At 38.7% G+C, this 17,387-nt stretch overlaps 1 protein-coding gene across 1 annotated transcript in view; it reads left to right on the forward strand.

Annotated features, from left to right (window-relative positions):
• Positions 1–17,118, forward strand: part of RXFP1 (relaxin family peptide receptor 1) — a gene marked incomplete at its 3' end in the record, with an annotated part of 50,642 nt that extends 33,524 nt beyond the window's left edge. The window contains exons 4-18 of the mRNA XM_081999681.1: positions 321–426; positions 1,689–1,760; positions 3,328–3,399; positions 4,379–4,450; positions 5,875–5,946; positions 6,689–6,763; positions 7,046–7,117; positions 8,047–8,118; positions 8,870–8,941; positions 10,181–10,252; positions 12,351–12,422; positions 12,659–12,888; positions 14,106–14,516; positions 15,004–15,222; positions 16,817–17,118. Coding sequence (XP_081855807.1) covers positions 321–426; positions 1,689–1,760; positions 3,328–3,399; positions 4,379–4,450; positions 5,875–5,946; positions 6,689–6,763; positions 7,046–7,117; positions 8,047–8,118; positions 8,870–8,941; positions 10,181–10,252; positions 12,351–12,422; positions 12,659–12,888; positions 14,106–14,516; positions 15,004–15,222; positions 16,817–17,118 — 1,991 coding nt within the window. The remainder of the gene's footprint in view (positions 1–320; positions 427–1,688; positions 1,761–3,327; positions 3,400–4,378; positions 4,451–5,874; positions 5,947–6,688; positions 6,764–7,045; positions 7,118–8,046; positions 8,119–8,869; positions 8,942–10,180; positions 10,253–12,350; positions 12,423–12,658; positions 12,889–14,105; positions 14,517–15,003; positions 15,223–16,816) is intronic.
• Positions 17,119–17,387: the final 269 nt, after the last annotated feature.

Genomic DNA, 17,387 nt, shown 5'->3' on the forward strand with positions numbered 1-17,387 from the left:
AAAAAAGAGCCACAAAAAATCTGAAAAACTGCTACCATGCCAGGTTCCTGCATATCAAGCCTAAAGCTCAAGAACTTTTTCAAGCTCTTTCACAGAGCTCAGGAGATAACATAATTTTTTGTGTCCCTTTATCATTATCGGTAGGGCCTTCCCCGGTCTAAATCAATTATGTAAAACCATGTGCCTTAATTTCTGCTTAACACAGCCTGGAACGTCTGCCTTTGTGCTCACTGTTCTTTTACACCACGTTTCTGTTCTCCCCGTCCCATCACACCACCCATCCCACCTTTTGCCACAACCACGTTCTTGTTTCCACGCAGTGGCTGGTGCTGTGCCAGCAAAGTGTACCTGCCAAGGGCTGGAGATCTTCTGCGACGCTGCCAAATTGCGTGCTGTCCCGTCAGTCTCGTCAAACATCACCATGATGTAAGTAGAGCAGAAACGTGGTCTCTTGCTCTGTTCAGGCTTGACTATCAATCCTACAACCTTTTCACAGCTACAGCCTTATGATTATGATCGGTTGGCTCAGCTGGTGTGTGTGGAAGTACAGTGTCTCTCTCTTGACAAGTTCTTTGATATTTTAAGTACAGTTTTTCCCTGCATAAAGGGAGAGAAAAGGAACAGAAAAAAACTCTGTGTCATCATTTCATGTTTGTAACAGTGACTTGAGCTAGCAACAGTTTCAGGAAAGCTAAAGAAATCTTCAAAAGAAATGTTTCCTTTTAAGACACAATGCTTAGGACCTTTTTATTATTCCACGATCCTGCCAAAGTTCCTAGTCTCTATTCCTGCCGAGGAAGTCGATAACCTTGAACTCAGTGGAACCACCTGCTTGAGCAAATCTTTTTAGTTCTCATTTCCTGTCTCTGCATACGCCGATATTTAAAAGAATTTAATCTGGGATGTGTCATCATACAGATACATACGTGTAAGCCAAACTTTTTGAAGAGATCAGGGAATGGTTGGTACGGCTCTTGGTTTGCACACTGCTGTTAGAGAGGGCAGCATCACGTGCCCTTACCTGAGCATCTTCCCCGCAGAGCAGAGGTACAGACCTTTCTGTTGGGTACCAGTTTGTGCTCAGGGGTGGCTGAGGTTCTTCTTGTTGGGTCCGTGTTTGAATACGGCAGAACTTCATAACGAAGACTGATGTGGAATGTCAAATAGATATTTAAACTGGCTGTTGGCTCAGCGTCAACAAAGACTTCAAAAATAATGCCTCAGTTCTAGCTTTAGAAAAAGCAGTGAGTCGGTTCAGCTGGCTTTTGGGATGGACTCTCTTCTAATCCAACCATGCCCTGAACGATTTTTGTTCTTGACAGGACACTCCAGTCAGTGCCCAATGGAGATGTGGGCGTAGGGACGCATGCACTGGGAAATAAGCTTTATATGCATTTGAGGTTTGAAATAAATCTGTGGTTTAGTTTACACTCAAATTTTTTAACTCTTAGGTTTAACTATTATTTTGTCAGTTGCTCTGGGGACATGGAAGAATATTGTTTGATGATAAAGCTGGCTCACTGCTTAAATGGATACAAATATTCAGACAAACAGAGGTAGCATATTCAGATGGCTTCATGCTGCTTTTTCTATTTAGCAGTGTGAAAGCTGCCCTTACCAAGTAACAGGAGGGGCAACACTGCAGGAAGCTGGGAGAGTAGTTTTACGGTGTGTGTTCATTCCTACAGGTCTCTTCAGAGGAATCTGCTACGGAAACTTTCTGCTGACATTTTCCAGAAATACCAAGACCTTAGAAATCTGTAAGGGAGTATTTTGAACTTAAAATATATATTTAGTGTCTGAAATATTCATCCTCTCACTCTCACATACACATACAGATCTTCTAAGTGACAACCCTCAGTTTATGCTCAAAACTCTGTTTTGCCTTACCCTTCAGTACATCATCTAATTGCATAAACTGTTTGGCTCAAATAGCTTGCTTCGGCATCTCTCTTTTTACAAAACCGTAATTTCTGCATATTTCATTTTTATTGACTATTTTATACCAGAAGAATGCTAAACTTCCATCATGTCTGAAGGAAGTTACATTTATAATGAACAGTAATATGCCAAAAGAAATTAAAGTAACTTAATCCATTTACTCCACAAAATGAAAGTTTGAAAAATTAAACTTCCTATTGTCATGGAGAACTTACATGGCACTTGGTTTTACCCCTAATTATGTCTGGTACCAGTATAACAACGCCCCAACTAGTCAAATTGTTACAGCAACGTGGTACTGCGCTGTGTTTTATGACATCTAACGTATATGTTATATAGCCTTTAACAAATTTGCTTTATACAGAACTAGTGAAATTAAGAATTAAATGCAAAAGTCTAGGGCAGCACCAATTTAAGACCCGTATGTTCCTAGAAAACTTATTGGGCTGTCACTGTCACAGAAACTGTGCTGTACTGCAGCACCATCTTCTGTTCACGAGGTGCCATGATTAACGTGTTGAAAGCTACGCTTTCGTTAAAAGAAATAATCATTAATATATTAATATTCATTAGTGTTAGTTATGACTACTTAATATTAATTTCACACATTTCTGATTGATAAATGTACGTTTTCAGAAAGTTTTTGAGCAGTGTTTGACAAACTTATTTTGTAAAAGCCCAGGTCGGATTTCTTAGTGATTTTTTAACAGAAATGCATCTGGACAATGTATTGACTGTACTTTAATTTAAACGATTTGTATTTAAATATTTCTCAGAGAATAGCACTATAATGCTTTAAAATCATTTTAGAAGGATTTAACATTTGCAATGGATAGTATTTTTTAACTTATTTAATCAAAGTAGATAAAGAAACACAGAAAAAATAGTATTCTTTACAGAAATTTAGCAACATTAATTTTATATTTTTCCTATACCATCTTAAAAATCCACAATTTGAAAATGCTCTGATACCACAAAAATAAAATTCAAAAATACATGTTAATTTGACATTTGCCATGCAAAATTTTGCTGGTAGCAGGGTTCTGGCTAAACACAAAGATCGGGTCACACAGGTGAGAACTGCAAGGTTAGGACCTAAAACAGGAGGTCGCAAACAACCACATCGTTGCTCCCCTGAGGCAAACCAAGTGTCTCTCTGAATTAATTTTGTAATGCTGCTGCGGGGGGGTATTTCTTTCAAAACTTCTTTGCAGTCTTTGCAACTATAGGCGTGAAATGGTTGTTGTCAAATTTAAAAGGTAACAACTTTGACAGCTTCTTTTCAAGCATCACACATACATTCAGTTTAGTTGATAGATTTTAGTTGGTTATTTACACTAGCTTTGATTTTGCCTGCTTAGAGAATTAATTGTTGTATCTTCTTAGGTATCTTCAGAATAATAAAATTAGAGCTGTATCTGAACGGGCTTTCAAAGGTTTATACAACTTGACAAAACTGTAAGTATTGCTTTTTGAACACTGAAGTAAAGAGCAACGGGAAGAGCTCTGAGAGTCGCTACGGACCTCTTGCTCTTATTTGATTCAGTATTAGGAACTTGCAAAATGGTCCAAATCTTTAACTCAACGATTGGATTGAGAAAGCAAAGATAGATTAAGAGCTATGTGTGCAAGTTTATCTGACAGGACAACACTTTGAAAGCACCAGTGGGCTCCATACTTCACTCCTGTTGCCCAAATCTGCAGAACAGGAGGAGACAGTATGGTAGTTACCTACATAAAGTCAGAAAGAATGACAAAGGAATAAAACAAAAGCAAGAGCTTGTAATGGATCAAAACTCTTCAGTGTTGTATTTTTGTTTACAGAAGCAAACCAAAGTGAACAGAACACTTTTTTTCTTTGGTAGCAGCTTGTTGAAAGATGCTCCTAACTTTTAAGGAAAATGCACGGTGAGAGAGATGATATATAAATTGTGTTGTTCAGTTCAGCTTTTTGTTTCTGCAGTGTTTTTAAAAGGACAATTTTTCCCGTCCCATGAGTGTGGTTATCTGTTATTATACACCCTGCCGCCTTCACTTCTCCAGCTTTCTATTTCCGTGATTCTGGTATCTGCATTTGACTAACGTAGTTAGCTGAGGCTGAATGGGAACCTGGGAACGTTCGTGGAATGAAATCACTCCGCAGAAGAAAACTGGCAAGGGCCTAAAGCACGACACAGTGAAAATCTTTAGCTTCCTGTATTTTCTTATAGATAAGAGCAAATGTTCTACATAATTGTTCTGGAAGTCCTCACTACAGAGAGTCTCACGTTGTTCTCAAAGAAGGACTTGAAAATTACCATAAGCAAACATGGCAATTATGAAAAAAATTCAGCTGCATTCTGATAAATTATGAAGAAAAGAATCTTAAAACTCATTTTCAAGCATCTGATGTTAATTAATCATTCCATTTGTTTATCTTTTGCTGGTCTGGTTTCAGATACCTGAGTAACAACAAGATAACCAGTTTGAAGCCTGGTGTCTTTGAAGATCTCCACAAACTTGAATGGCTGTATGTTGTTTCCTTCTTTGTATGTTTAATTTCTCAAGGAATAATTAAGGCAAGAGAAAGAAACATTTGGATAGCTTTCATTTTTGTGCATAGTAGTACTTCATATGAGATAATAATTAAGGAACCCCTATTACACTGTGAAAGGTTAAAATCTAATTGACTTTGAGAGCAGAAATTAGTTCTTGGACCTTAATGGCTCCAATGACTGATGACTTTTACAATACTAAATAATGCTTATTACCAATTGCCTGTTACAAATTAATACATGAAATAACTCAGATACTATTAGACAGTAGAAAGATAATTTTGGGGGCAGGTCTTTCCCTGTAAATAGTGCTTGAAATGTCACAGACAAAATGACTGTCAGAATCTGAAATATTGGTTTATTACTGCTTTTCATAGAATCGTAGAATAGTTTGGGTTGGAACCCTTCAAAGGTCATCTAGCCCAACCCCCCTGCAATAAGCAGGGACATCTTCAACTAGATCAGGTTGCTCAGAGCCCTGTCCAACCTGACCTGGAATGTTTCCAGGGATGGGGCATCTACCACCTCTCTGGGCAACCTGTGCCAGTGCTTCACCGCCCTCACTGGGAAAAATTTCTTCCTTATTTTTGGTCTAAATCTGCCCTCTTTTAGCTTAAAACCATTACCCCTTGTCCTGTCACTACAGGCCCTGCTAAAAAGTCTGTCCCCACCTTTCTTATAAGCCCCCTTTAAGTACTGGAAGGCTGCAATAAGGTCTCCCCGGAGCCTTCTCTTCTCCAGGCTGAACAACCCCAGCTCTCTCAGCCTGTCCTCACAGGAGAGGTGTTCCATCCCTCTGATCATTTTTGTGGCCTCCTCCGGACCCACTCCAACAGGTCCATGCCTTTCCTGTGCTGAGGGCTCCAGAGCTGGACACAGGGCTCCAGGTGAGGTCTCACCAGAGCGGAGTAGAGGGGCAGAATCACCTCCCTCGACCTGCTGGCCACGCTGCTTTGGATGCAGCCCAGGATACAGTTGGCCTTTTCAGACAGATGAAAATGAAATAGTATTTTGACTCAGTAAAGTTATTCAAAATAAGCAAATAATAACATTCCCAAACATCTTTCTGTGTGTTTGGAACCGTTGGATTGCCATGGAACACTGTTATGTGGTGCTGCTCTATTTTCACGGGGAATCCATTCAAAGTGTCTTGATCAAAGAATTTTATGCATTTGCAAGAAAACACTTTTTTCAAGTTGAAAGTAATTACTTTCTCTAAGTTAACGAAATTAATTTGATGGATACCCTGACCTGCTTAAGGAGTAGTGCGTTAAGTTTTTCAATAGCTGGAATGGCCATTTGAAGAAATCCGCTTCAAAGTATATTACTTTTTATCATCTGTTCAACTTAAGACTGCAGAAAATGGCAAAACCGATACGTGTTTTGTTGTAATTTACAGGATAATTGAAAATAATCGGATAAATCGGATCTCTCCATTAACATTTTATGGACTCAAATCACTTATTCTCCTGTAAGTATTGAATAAGACCCAAAAGTGTTATTTAACAGAACAGAAAGGGAAGATGTATATAAAAACCTTTTTATAATGACTCTGCTTGCTCACCACAGAGTGCTGGCAGTACACCTGCGCCTTTTTCTTACCCCCCGGCGTGACGTGCTGGGGTGGGAGGATTTTGGCAGCAGCCGACGTGCAGTCTCTGGAAACGTGTAGGGAAACGGGTGGGGGAAACGGGTGGGGAAAATGGTAAAAAGACCACGTCGCTGAGCGGGTGCCAGTTGTCCTCCAGAGCTGCGGGGTGGGAGGTTGGGGTCCGCTCAGCCTCCCTCCCCGAGACCCTCTCTGTCTCCTGCCGCTGCCCTCTCCGGACCCAAACACCAGGGAGCCCCTTCCCCGGCAGCCCGGAGGGAAACCTCCCTCCCTCTCCCCCTTCCTCCGTCACTCAGAGAAGTTACATCTTATGACAGAATAGTCAAAATATTCATATTGACTTGCTGTGTTTTATGTAAAAAGCAGTGAAGCGAGCGTCTTTCCTTTGCGTGGTAATTAACAAGTTAAGGATAAAATACTGCTCCACAGAATGCCACAGGGAAAATATGTAGAACTTTAAGAAAATAATACTACCTCCGAGACTGTGAGAAATGCATCAAGCTTTGACTGCCTTTTTTTCAAAATTACAAACTTAAGAATTTTTTTTTTCTATAATGTAATTTTTGGCAAATATAGCCAGCTATAATATTCTTCTTTTTTTCAGAGAGATGATGAATAACTCTCTCGCTCGTTTGCCTGATAAACCTCTGTGCCAATATATGCCAAGACTAAACTGGCTGTAAGTCTATCTTATTTCACTAGAAAAACATTACTTTGTTGTCTTTCTACGGCGCTTCCACGCCACTTTTTCTAACGGGGTGCTGGGTCTTACAGAGTGCCTGCTGGGTCACTGCAGGGTTGATGACCTAAAGTCATTAACTAGGCGTGCAGAAAAATTAGATGTCTGGTTCCCACTCTCTTCTGTGCAGTCGTGAAGTTCTGGTAGTATTTTTCTTTAATCGCCTTGGAATAACTGCCTGAATTTATTTCCAGTGATTGATGTTTTGTTTTTATATCCCAGAGACCTTGAAGGCAACCATCTCCATCATGTAAGAAATGTCACTTTCATCTCCTGCAACATTCTGACTGTACTGTAAGTAACAGGATGTGCCAGCCAGCCAGAGTGAGATACGCTTGTGCTGAACAGTCCAGTGATTCATTACAGATAATCGAAAAGTTTCCCGAGTATCTTGGTTATTTAGATGACAAGAAGATTGAATTAAAATGCTTGGCTTTAAATGAGAGCGATACAGAGATACAGAATAACCATTTGCATTTAAAGCAAAGTTCAGCATTACTGTATGCAACTAAACTTCACTGAAGGGATTTTGACTGATACTAAGATTTAGAAATTGCCATTCAAATTTTTTCCTTGGAAAAAGAGGCAAAAACCTCATAATAAAAAGCAGCAAACATACAAAATACATAGCTTGTTTCTTCATTTTAAAGAGTTTGATTGGCTGATGGGTTGGCTGGCTGATCAATTTTAAAATTTTCCCCCAAGTTTGACTGATTACAGCAATGATGGAACTACCATCAGAAAATCCCTTCAGCTTTTTGCTAGATTAGTAGGCTCCAGTACCCGTCACTTTCAATTTTTAACCTTTTTGCGGTACCCATATTCTCGGCTTTCTCTTTCTTGCTTTTAAAATCCAGGTTCGTTTAAGGAGCAAGCTCAATGGCAAATGAAATTCGGGTAAAGGAAACCGAGATACGTTAGGTCACAAGCCTTCCAGCCTACATAATCTTCCTCCTGCCCTCAGTCAATTTATACCAGTCTCCTGTGGGGGGATATCTATCTATAGATAGATAGATAGATGGATATATGCACAAATACATGTGTGTATAGGCAACAAAAGTTATTTATCAAGTGGTAAGTTTCTAGATCCAATTAGGTTGTTAACCAAATCGGGCAAATATTTGAAGATGCAGAGAAAAGAGAATTTTTAAAGTTTATAAAAAGTTTTCTCCAAAACCAAATAGCTGCCAAGAAGCAGCAAATTGTTTGTTTTATTCTTTCAGGGTGATGAGAAGAAATAAAATCAGCTTATTACATGAAAACAGCTTTTCTTCTCTCCAGATGTTGGATGAACTGTGAGTTGATTTCTTCTCGTACTTGTAAAAAAAACCACAAAGTTTTTTAATTTATATTGCAAACATCATTTATCATATATCTCTTTCATATAACACACTCTAGATATAGCACCCACCCTCAGGATTCTTTTTCTGTATATTTAACAGGGAAGAAGTAGTTGATAAAATACATACTCTGTGAGCATCAGTAATATTGGGCGTTTTGCTCACAAGATCATTACGTCCCCTGAATAGAATCATACTAATTAATCTTAGATGACCACAGTGTCTTTTTGACTGGTTTGCCAGTTTCAGTCAGACTGAGACCTTAACTCCTCTGTCCACAGTTATTAAGATGTGTTTAGTGAAAGTAGGCAGGCAGGTAGAAAGAAAAAACTAAAGGAAAGAGGTAGTGCTGGCTAGCCCACGTGAGAAAATTCCCACCATGAAACAATACATTTAATTTATTTCCAAGCTCCTACAACCAAAGTTAAGGGTATTTCGCTTTCTTCTTGATGTAAATACAATACTAATAAATTATGCATCTAATGGCATACCTGAACTAACTAGACAAAGAAATCTGATGGGTTTAGCTTCCCACCTTGCTTTAACAGCATTCTTTATAGTCCAAGTTTCTGGTAACCTGTATAACAAACAATATTCTATTTGGCAAATAGAATAAAACTGTGTGTCTTGAAATTGCAAAACTGTTTGGTAAAATTACTGAGCCTAGTAAGAACTTACTATATCCTACCTGTGGCTGTTTCTGCAGAGATTTGGCCAGCAACAAGATTGAATCACTTCCTCCATATATATTTAAGGATCTAAAGGAGCTTTCACAACTGTAAGGATTCTTGATTATTATTATATATAACTGTGTATTGCTCATTTGATATGATGTTTACAATCATGAATGCTGGGAAAGAGAAGAGCACCTTTGTGTGTACACGTCATTTCAACTCTGCCTAAAAAGACTTATCCCCAAAGTGATTTTATATAACATTTTGGCTGGAATAGTTTTGTAAAATATATGTATTTTCATGTCCAAGAAGATAGCAAGTTAAAATCCTACCTTTTCTAGATCTTTTTAGTATATACAAAATGAGCTGCTATGCTAGCTATATCAGGAAAAATTAATAATTTTGGAATTTTTAATGTGATATCAGGATTTGGCTCTAAAAATAGATCTATCATAATCATAAAAGCATCATACAGATGCCTTGTTTACAACTGCTTTTTTCCTGTGAAAGGGAGTTCCAAAACAGGATAAGGTATTATAAAACCTGAAAGACAAATCCCCGCACCGCCATGATGCGAATGTAAGCAAATTCTCAAAAGCCGCTGCTGGAAAGTCCCAATTTTTCTTGCATAATCTGAAAGACACACCAGTCATAAAATTGAAGATCTCTCTGGAGGAGAGAAGGTAGTATGTGGAGTAACTTATTTTTGTGCTTTTCCATCATCTTTGGGATCAGTCTCAATACACTGGGACAAGCAAGTGTGAACAGCTGCATTTATTAAATTTGCACAGTTTGGTTACGATATCAAAACAAAAACATAAGGAAAAGTTAAAGAAAGAATAAAAGGGGGATGTGCCTAGAAACACTCTTGCACAGTGGTAATACCTAAGGCTAATGTCTATATTTACATTAGACTGCCTCTGTCTTGAACTCACACGGATGATTACAAAAAAAGAGACTTTAGCAACTCTCAAAATAAATTGTAATTTATTTCTAAATGCATGCAGTTCAGCTAAGTCCTTTTATCTGAAGATAAGTCCAGAAAGTTTAGTAACTAAGTATTTCTGTAGTTAAAACCTTTAAGCATCAGGTTGGGGGAAGCAACTGCGCAAGTGCGCGTGCGTGGCAATAGCGTGCCTGTGAAGCATCTGACTACTCTTCCCACGGGTTTAAGCAGGCTTAATAACCCTAAACGAATGTTACCATTTGTAGTTGCAATGCCAATTGTACAAGTCCTTCCTACAGGACCGGAAAAGCAAATGGGTTATGTAGTTTGACTTTATCTTTGGAACAAGCTGTAAGGAAGATGTACAACGTTACTTATGTCTATGTTGCATTTACAGGAACCTTTCTCATAACCCCATCAAGAAAATACAAATAGACCAATTTGATTTTCTAATAAAACTCAAATCCCTGTAAGTATCAGGTTTTTGTGTTTTAGCTGTATTTTCTTTGCAATTATGCACATCTCCTTCAGAAGGACATGTTCCAGAATATGTTTGATAAGAAATTGCCTTTGAAATAGTTTATAGTTATGTCAATGTTCCTCAATAATTTGAGCTGGGAAAATAATTACTAGTAATACTCAAATTTCCCTTCCTGAAAGTATCAGTTTAAAAATGGAAATTTTGCCACAAAAAGAGTTCATAAATTCAGCTTAGCGAAGGACATTGTCTTTTCTTACAAAAGAAGATCAATGCAACCCTAGTGTGACCTTGCACAATTTGTTCACAGGACTTAAAGGGTCATGCAAGCTTCAGTTGGGGCTATTAACACCATGGGCAGGTACCTCTAGAATATGTAAAGACAGAAGAAGAATTTGGTATATGTACAAGTTTGGGGACATATTTCTGTTCTTACAGAATCTATTACTAAGAGCATTAAAAGAACAACATGAACCAAGTATGATTCAGCTGCCACATTAGAGGGGTTGGGACTTTTACAAATCTTTCTGAAGAGTTTAGGAGGAGGTTTTGGGGATGCATTAACACAGCAGCTCTAACTTGAATTCTGACAGCAGAGCTCTTCCTAAAATTGTGTGACAGTGCAGTGACAATCTCGCAAAGCTGAAACTATCCTGCAGTAGATTTAAGTACATCTTCGCAGGCCACTGGACATCTGCAGTAACCAACGTGGTAGAGCACAGCATTGGTTCTTGCCCGTCTTCATTTCAAAATGGTTATGGAGGTCCAAAAAGAGATGTCTCCTTGGATAAGAGAGTAATAGGAGTTTATGAATTTGACCTCTGAGCTGCAGCCAGCAGTGCAGATGCTTTTGTTGATCAGTCCAGCTTGCTCACCATGATTCGGAATCCAGTGGCCAAAGTCAGCTAAATTTGGTAAATGGCTAACGACCTGGAGATACTAAATCTGTACAAGTTTCAGGAAAATAAGCAGCTGCACACAAAAAGCAATAATTAATTACCTCCCTAACAGCCAGGCTACAACATATATTTATCTATTATTTAACACGAAAGAACTCATGCAATTGACTAACCATGACCTTCCATACTTTTAAGCTGAGAAAGTTGTTAAATCTTGAGATAGATCTACAGGAAACTGTATGTTTCAGCAGTCAGTTTGTAGACCACTGGTTGCCTTTTTCCTAGCTTAAAATGGTAAGAATAGCTGAGGAGAGCACACCCCAGGAGTTGTTGCAGTGCTTAAATTAAACTAAGAATTTTCCATATTTGGAGTTTTATTCCGGTCTCCTAAAACTGCCCTCACCACTTGCCTAAATGTGCTCAGAACTCATGGGAATACTGTGCTCAAAGCATTGAACAGAGAATTCAGTAAGGCTCCCCACAAGAAGAACCGAAGACCGGTTATAATTTAGAAGACATGTTGCACATCCAACCAGTGGCTGGGATGGACTAGAAGAATGAAGAAACTAAAGTTCTAAAAGAACAACATACACAGTTACACTTTACTGATCTAGCACTGCATATATAACTAATTTATTAAATATATTTTAATATATTAAAAAAAAAAAAGAAATCCCATCCACGTGTCACAAGAAAGCCAGCGTTTTCCCTTACATGCCACGTTCTGTGTCCCAGCTTCCTGATGCTCTTGACACAAAGAAGACTGAGTTTCTGCAGTGGTTTGTTTGTCTAGTAAAGCACTCCCTAGGATGAAAAACAGAAGAGATATATAAAATATTACTATTGGAACAAGCTATTATTTTCCCAGAGATGATGAAAGCACATCAGTAGAACCATACTTCGGAAGAGCAATATAACAATCGGAGGTTGCCCTGCTGAGAGCAGTAAAAGCGCCACATCCGTGATTTTGGAAGAACAGTGAGTTTATTAGAATTAACTGCAATTCATTTTATTCCACTTTAGCTTTTACGCAGACTTTCTGTTCAAGTTTCAAAGGGATGACAGACTAGATGCAATTAAAGTTCATCTCTCGTTACATATGATCCTAGAAACACAATTAAACGCTCGTAAAGTTTCTTCTTTTACTACTGAGTTCCTATGGCCTTTTATTGAGGTTATATTCTTTACAGCAGCTTGGAGGGCATTGAAATTGCAAACATCCAGAGAAGAATGTTCAGACCCCTTAGAAACCTTTCCCACATGTAAGTAGATTATTCCAGTTTGCTTTCTTTGGTCTGAATTTTACAATTTACAGAATACTGAGTAATTAAAAACAAAAGTGTATGAAAAGCATCACGGAAGCAGTTGTCACATTTGACAGTTTTTAATGACTTTTTTTCCTTCCAGAATATGTTTTCTAAGTAGTTCCTAGAGAGTTTTGATACACTGGTAACCAAGTTAGAACCAGCTCTTACCTGTTTTTCTTTCTCACAACCAGATATTTCAAGAAATTCCAGTACTGTGGATATGCCCCTCATGTGCGGAGCTGTAAGCCCAATACTGATGGGATTTCGTCCTTTGAGAATCTTTTAGCTAGCATCATACAGAGGGTGTTTGTCTGGGTTGTATCTGCCATCACCTGCTTTGGAAATATTTTTGTTATCTGCATGAGACCTTACATCAGATCGGAGAATAAGCTCCATGCCATCTCAATAATGTCTCTCTGCTGTGAGTACTCCACGCGCAAAAGTAAAAGAATATTGTTTTAGTCTGCTCCGAGCATGCATGATTGATATGTGTTGTTATAGTACAGGGACGTATTTCCAGCACTGGATTAACTGGACTTTCCTTTTGTTGTGAACGACGATGCAAAAGGCATCAGGATGTCTCCTTAGATGCTGCTTTTGTTTTGTACTAATAGGCAGTGGATAAATTCCAAAGATTTCACGTTTGATTTTAATGCTACGGGTATTGGATCGAATTCACGTTTTCTTCAGTAAGGAGAAATAAAATTCTAAATTTGTCAAAGGCCCCTAAGCCTAAATTTTACCACACATTTTTGAGTAAATAGCAATTTGCACGTGTAAGCATCGTGTTCAAGATAGTTACTCCATTTTTCGCACGAGCAAAAGGTTACTTACACAAATATAGTAAATCAATCACTCCTAGCTCCTCAATATTAAGAATTAGTGGTTTTTCATTTTTGTCCTAAAAGCAAGGCAGGTTTATGGAGAAACTATTTGGCAGTACAGTCACCATAATCTCAAGTACCCCGTCTCAATACAGGAGAGTCCACAAGCATTTCAGAAATGCAGTAAATTGCGTTTTGAAAGGTAAAGGTTAACAGCGTACAAAACGATTGCGGTGCTCCTAAACACAGCATATCAGCGATTTTGAAACTTTGTACTTGAGAGGCCTTCAGCTCTGCGTTGACAGCTCCTCTTCCCTTACTAGTCTTAGAAAACCGTGCACATCGGTTTTGAACTAGAATAAGGTGGTCAAACCAAACCTAAATGTTGAATCCAGCAGAGATGCCCTACTCAAAGCAAATTACCTTAAGCCAAATGTTAATATCAAAAGGAATAAGACCTAATAAAAAAAGGTTGCAAGAATATTTCTATAAATGAAGTCGCACCTTTTTCTCCTTGCAAACCAATTTTATCTGAGCTTCAAAAAATCAGGTTGGAAACAAGTATGAAACATAGACTGGCAGTCCAAATGAAAATTAAAATAGGAAAAAAAAAGAAGGAATAGAACTGAATTATACTGCCTTAATCGTAATTCACAATAGCATTCCAACTATAATATTGATTATATATCTGTACATTAGCTGACATAAATAAGTACTTACATATACATGTGTATGTCTGCTTTCCAATATACATATACACAGAGAATGGGAAATTCAGATGTGTACATAATGATGTTAAGCACTGTGCCCACAGGTGCTGACTGTCTGATGGGAATATATTTATTTGTGATTGGAGCTTTTGATCTTAAATATCGTGGAGAATACAACAAGCACGCTCAGTTGTGGATGGACAGTATTCATTGTCAATTGGTGGGATCGCTGGCTATTCTGTCTACAGAGGTGTCAGTCTTACTGTTGACTTACCTGACGTTGGAAAAATACATCTGCATAGTTTATCCTTTTAGGTGTTTGAAGCCCAGAAAATGCAGGACAATTTCCATTTTGGTTCTTATCTGGATAATTGGGTTTGCCGTTGCTTTTATCCCACTGAGCAATAAGGAATTTTTCAGGAATTACTATGGCACCAACGGCGTCTGTTTTCCTCTTCACTCGGAACAATCAGAAAGTTCAGGAAGTCAGATTTATTCTGTTGTCATTTTTTTAGGTAAGTTGCATTTCTTCTTTATATTTGATCAGCACTGCAGATGAACTTAATTTTCAAACAAATAAGATAGCTTTGCTGTGATGTTCACACCTCGTATTTAGATGCTCCAGCAAGCACTTAAAGACTTTTTACAGCCTGAATATTTTAGTATATTAGATAGATACTTACATATCCTAAAATGCAGGAAGGGCTGAGAAAGTAGAAAGAAACTAATGACCTTTAAGTGCCTGAATGAATAGACTTTGTCTGGGAAGCAGATAAGACCAGCAGAGAGCTATGTAGTTTGGATCAGAGGGCAGCCGTTTGTCAGGTGATGATGAAAAATTCAGTGTTCAGATGAAGACAGACTCAGATCTCCTGGCTGCTTAATTCTATGGGACTAGCAGTTTAGAGGAAACGTTTTTCTTTGCTACCCAGCCTGCAAAATAGGTGATGTGGACTTGCCATTATGCTGTTAAATTATAACTAATTTCAACTTCTTCAACAGGTGTAAACTTGGCAGCTTTTATCATCATTGTGTTTTCCTACGGGAGTATGTTCTACAGTGTTCACCAAACAGCTATTACGGCTACTGAAATTCGGAATCATATTAAAAAAGAGATGATCCTTGCTAAACGTTTTTTCTTCATTGTATTTACTGACGCACTGTGTTGGATACCCATTTTTATTTTGAAACTCCTTTCTTTACTTCAAGTAGAAATACCAGGTATGTCCGTTCTTTTGAGAGGCTGTTTCCACTGTATCTGTATGAAGAGTGTTGTTTCTACTTCAGAAGAAAAAGAATTGAATGTATTGAACTATATTACTACAATGAGCCTTATGTTATATATGTATGTACAGACAATATAATGAACTATACAGTTTACTACTACCGTAATCATCAAAGATTAGTCACATTTGAGTCAGCCAAAAAAACCTCAAAATCATTCAAGTCTGTCCCCAGAGAATATCTATAAAATGTATAAAACGTGTTTGAAAACCAAGGCTGAACTGCATTGGCTTTTCTCACCTTGCGGCTTTTGCTGGCTCTGTCGCCTAAATATGGCTCAGGACAATACAGTGTTTCCTATCTTGCTTTAACACTATAATCCTTATCCTGAGATAACTTTCTTTTACAAACTGGTACTTATAGTTCAAAACATTCAGTTGTATAAAGCTCTGCTTACCTTCTTCATGCTATATTTCCATGTAAAAATAGCGTAACCTAAAAGATCAAAAATTGCACCTTATTTTTTTCCTTCTCTTTGCAATACCAGTACATGCAAGAAAAAAATAGCCTCTTTATTTAGGGCTTGTAAACCCCGTTAGAAAGAACGTGTGAAACATGAACAGCACCATCTGCAACAGCGGATTCAGAATCAACGTGCAGATATATATCACAATACTATGTTGGCAAGAAAACATTTTAGCTCAGAGAATTTTGTTTTATGTGCTGACCAGGAGTGTTGGGAGTCAACTTTTCAAAGTTTTTACTTACGTTTCGAATGTCTGAAAGTTACGTTATGTCAAATATTTTATTTTAAATCTTCTAAAATGCTTGTCCGTGAAGTTATCAAACCACCTAAGAAATTTTAAAGAAAATATTGTGACAAGCAGATGTATTCTGAGTCAAGAAACCTTGAAGAAACCTTGCTGAACCGCAGGGTGGTCTTGGGTTCAGCAAATGCATGTTCTGCATTAGATAAATGAGATTAAACAGTAATTACTCATTTCATAAAATTAAAGACATCACAGATAGTTGTCCAAGTTTACAGAAGTTTTAAACCCCGTTTGACAGTATTTCTTCTTCTTTGGGGATACACTCTGACAGCTGTTGAACTAAGCATCTGCTTGTTTCCAAAACGGTAGCCAATGCCATGGGCATCGATAGGAACGTTATTTATATCGCAACAAAGCCGTAAAGCCAGAGGACAGGTCAGAGGAAGGGGAGAGTGAAGTAAGGTTTTTATACCGCTTGGAACGCAGACCCCGATATAGGCAGGAGAGCACCTGACACCTTCAGAAGGGAAGGTGAGCCAGAGCAAGACCTGTGCCAGGGCAAATAGGGAGCTATGGTACGGAAAAGTAAGTGGGATAAACGGCACTACCGGGAGGGTAAAAAATGTCAGGTTTTGCAGGGAGTCCTGGAAACGGAGGGAGGTAAGGGGGCACCGCAAGCGTAACGGTGAGAAGAAAAAGAGAAGTACCTGCTGTGAGACAGAGGTGGCCCGGGAGCGCGCGACCGCCCCTCTGCTAAGCTGCACGGGCGTCAGGGGCTGGCATGCATGTTACAGCTTCCTTTCTTTTTCCCCTCCTCTAAGGTACCATAACTTCTTGGGTGGTGATTTTTATACTGCCAATAAATAGTGCTTTGAATCCTCTTCTCTACACTTTGACTACACGACCTTTCAAAGAAATGATTCATCAGGTTTGGTACGATTACAGACAAAGAAGAGCCCAGAGAGGTAAAGGCAGTCGGAAAACATACGGTCCCTCATTCATTTGGGTAGAGATGTGGCCGATGCATGAAACCACACCAAGGGCAACGAAGCCCGTGCATTGTACAGACTCCTCTGACGCTTCGGTGACTACACAGTCAACAAGACTAAATTCGTACACGTAAATACATTGTGCATCTTCGCAGTGACATCTGCACTGTTAGCTTCACAGCTGGGGGCTCTCTGCTTTGCAGCAATGAGGAAAAATGAGGGAGGGATGACATCTGGCTCATGTGGACCAAAGCAGGAAGAAGAGGGAGCAGTGTGTCTGCAGGTAGAACTGACACAACAATAACTTTGCCATTGCACAACAGGACCTGACATTTTGACAACTCATCCTAGATCAGAATGAGAAGCCAGTTGTTTGGGTTTTTCCTCCCAGAAGCCACGACTG

Source organism: Phaethon aethereus (genome assembly GCF_964289735.1).
Source record: "Phaethon aethereus genome assembly, chromosome: 4".
Lineage (NCBI taxonomy): Eukaryota > Metazoa > Chordata > Aves > Phaethontiformes > Phaethontidae > Phaethon > Phaethon aethereus.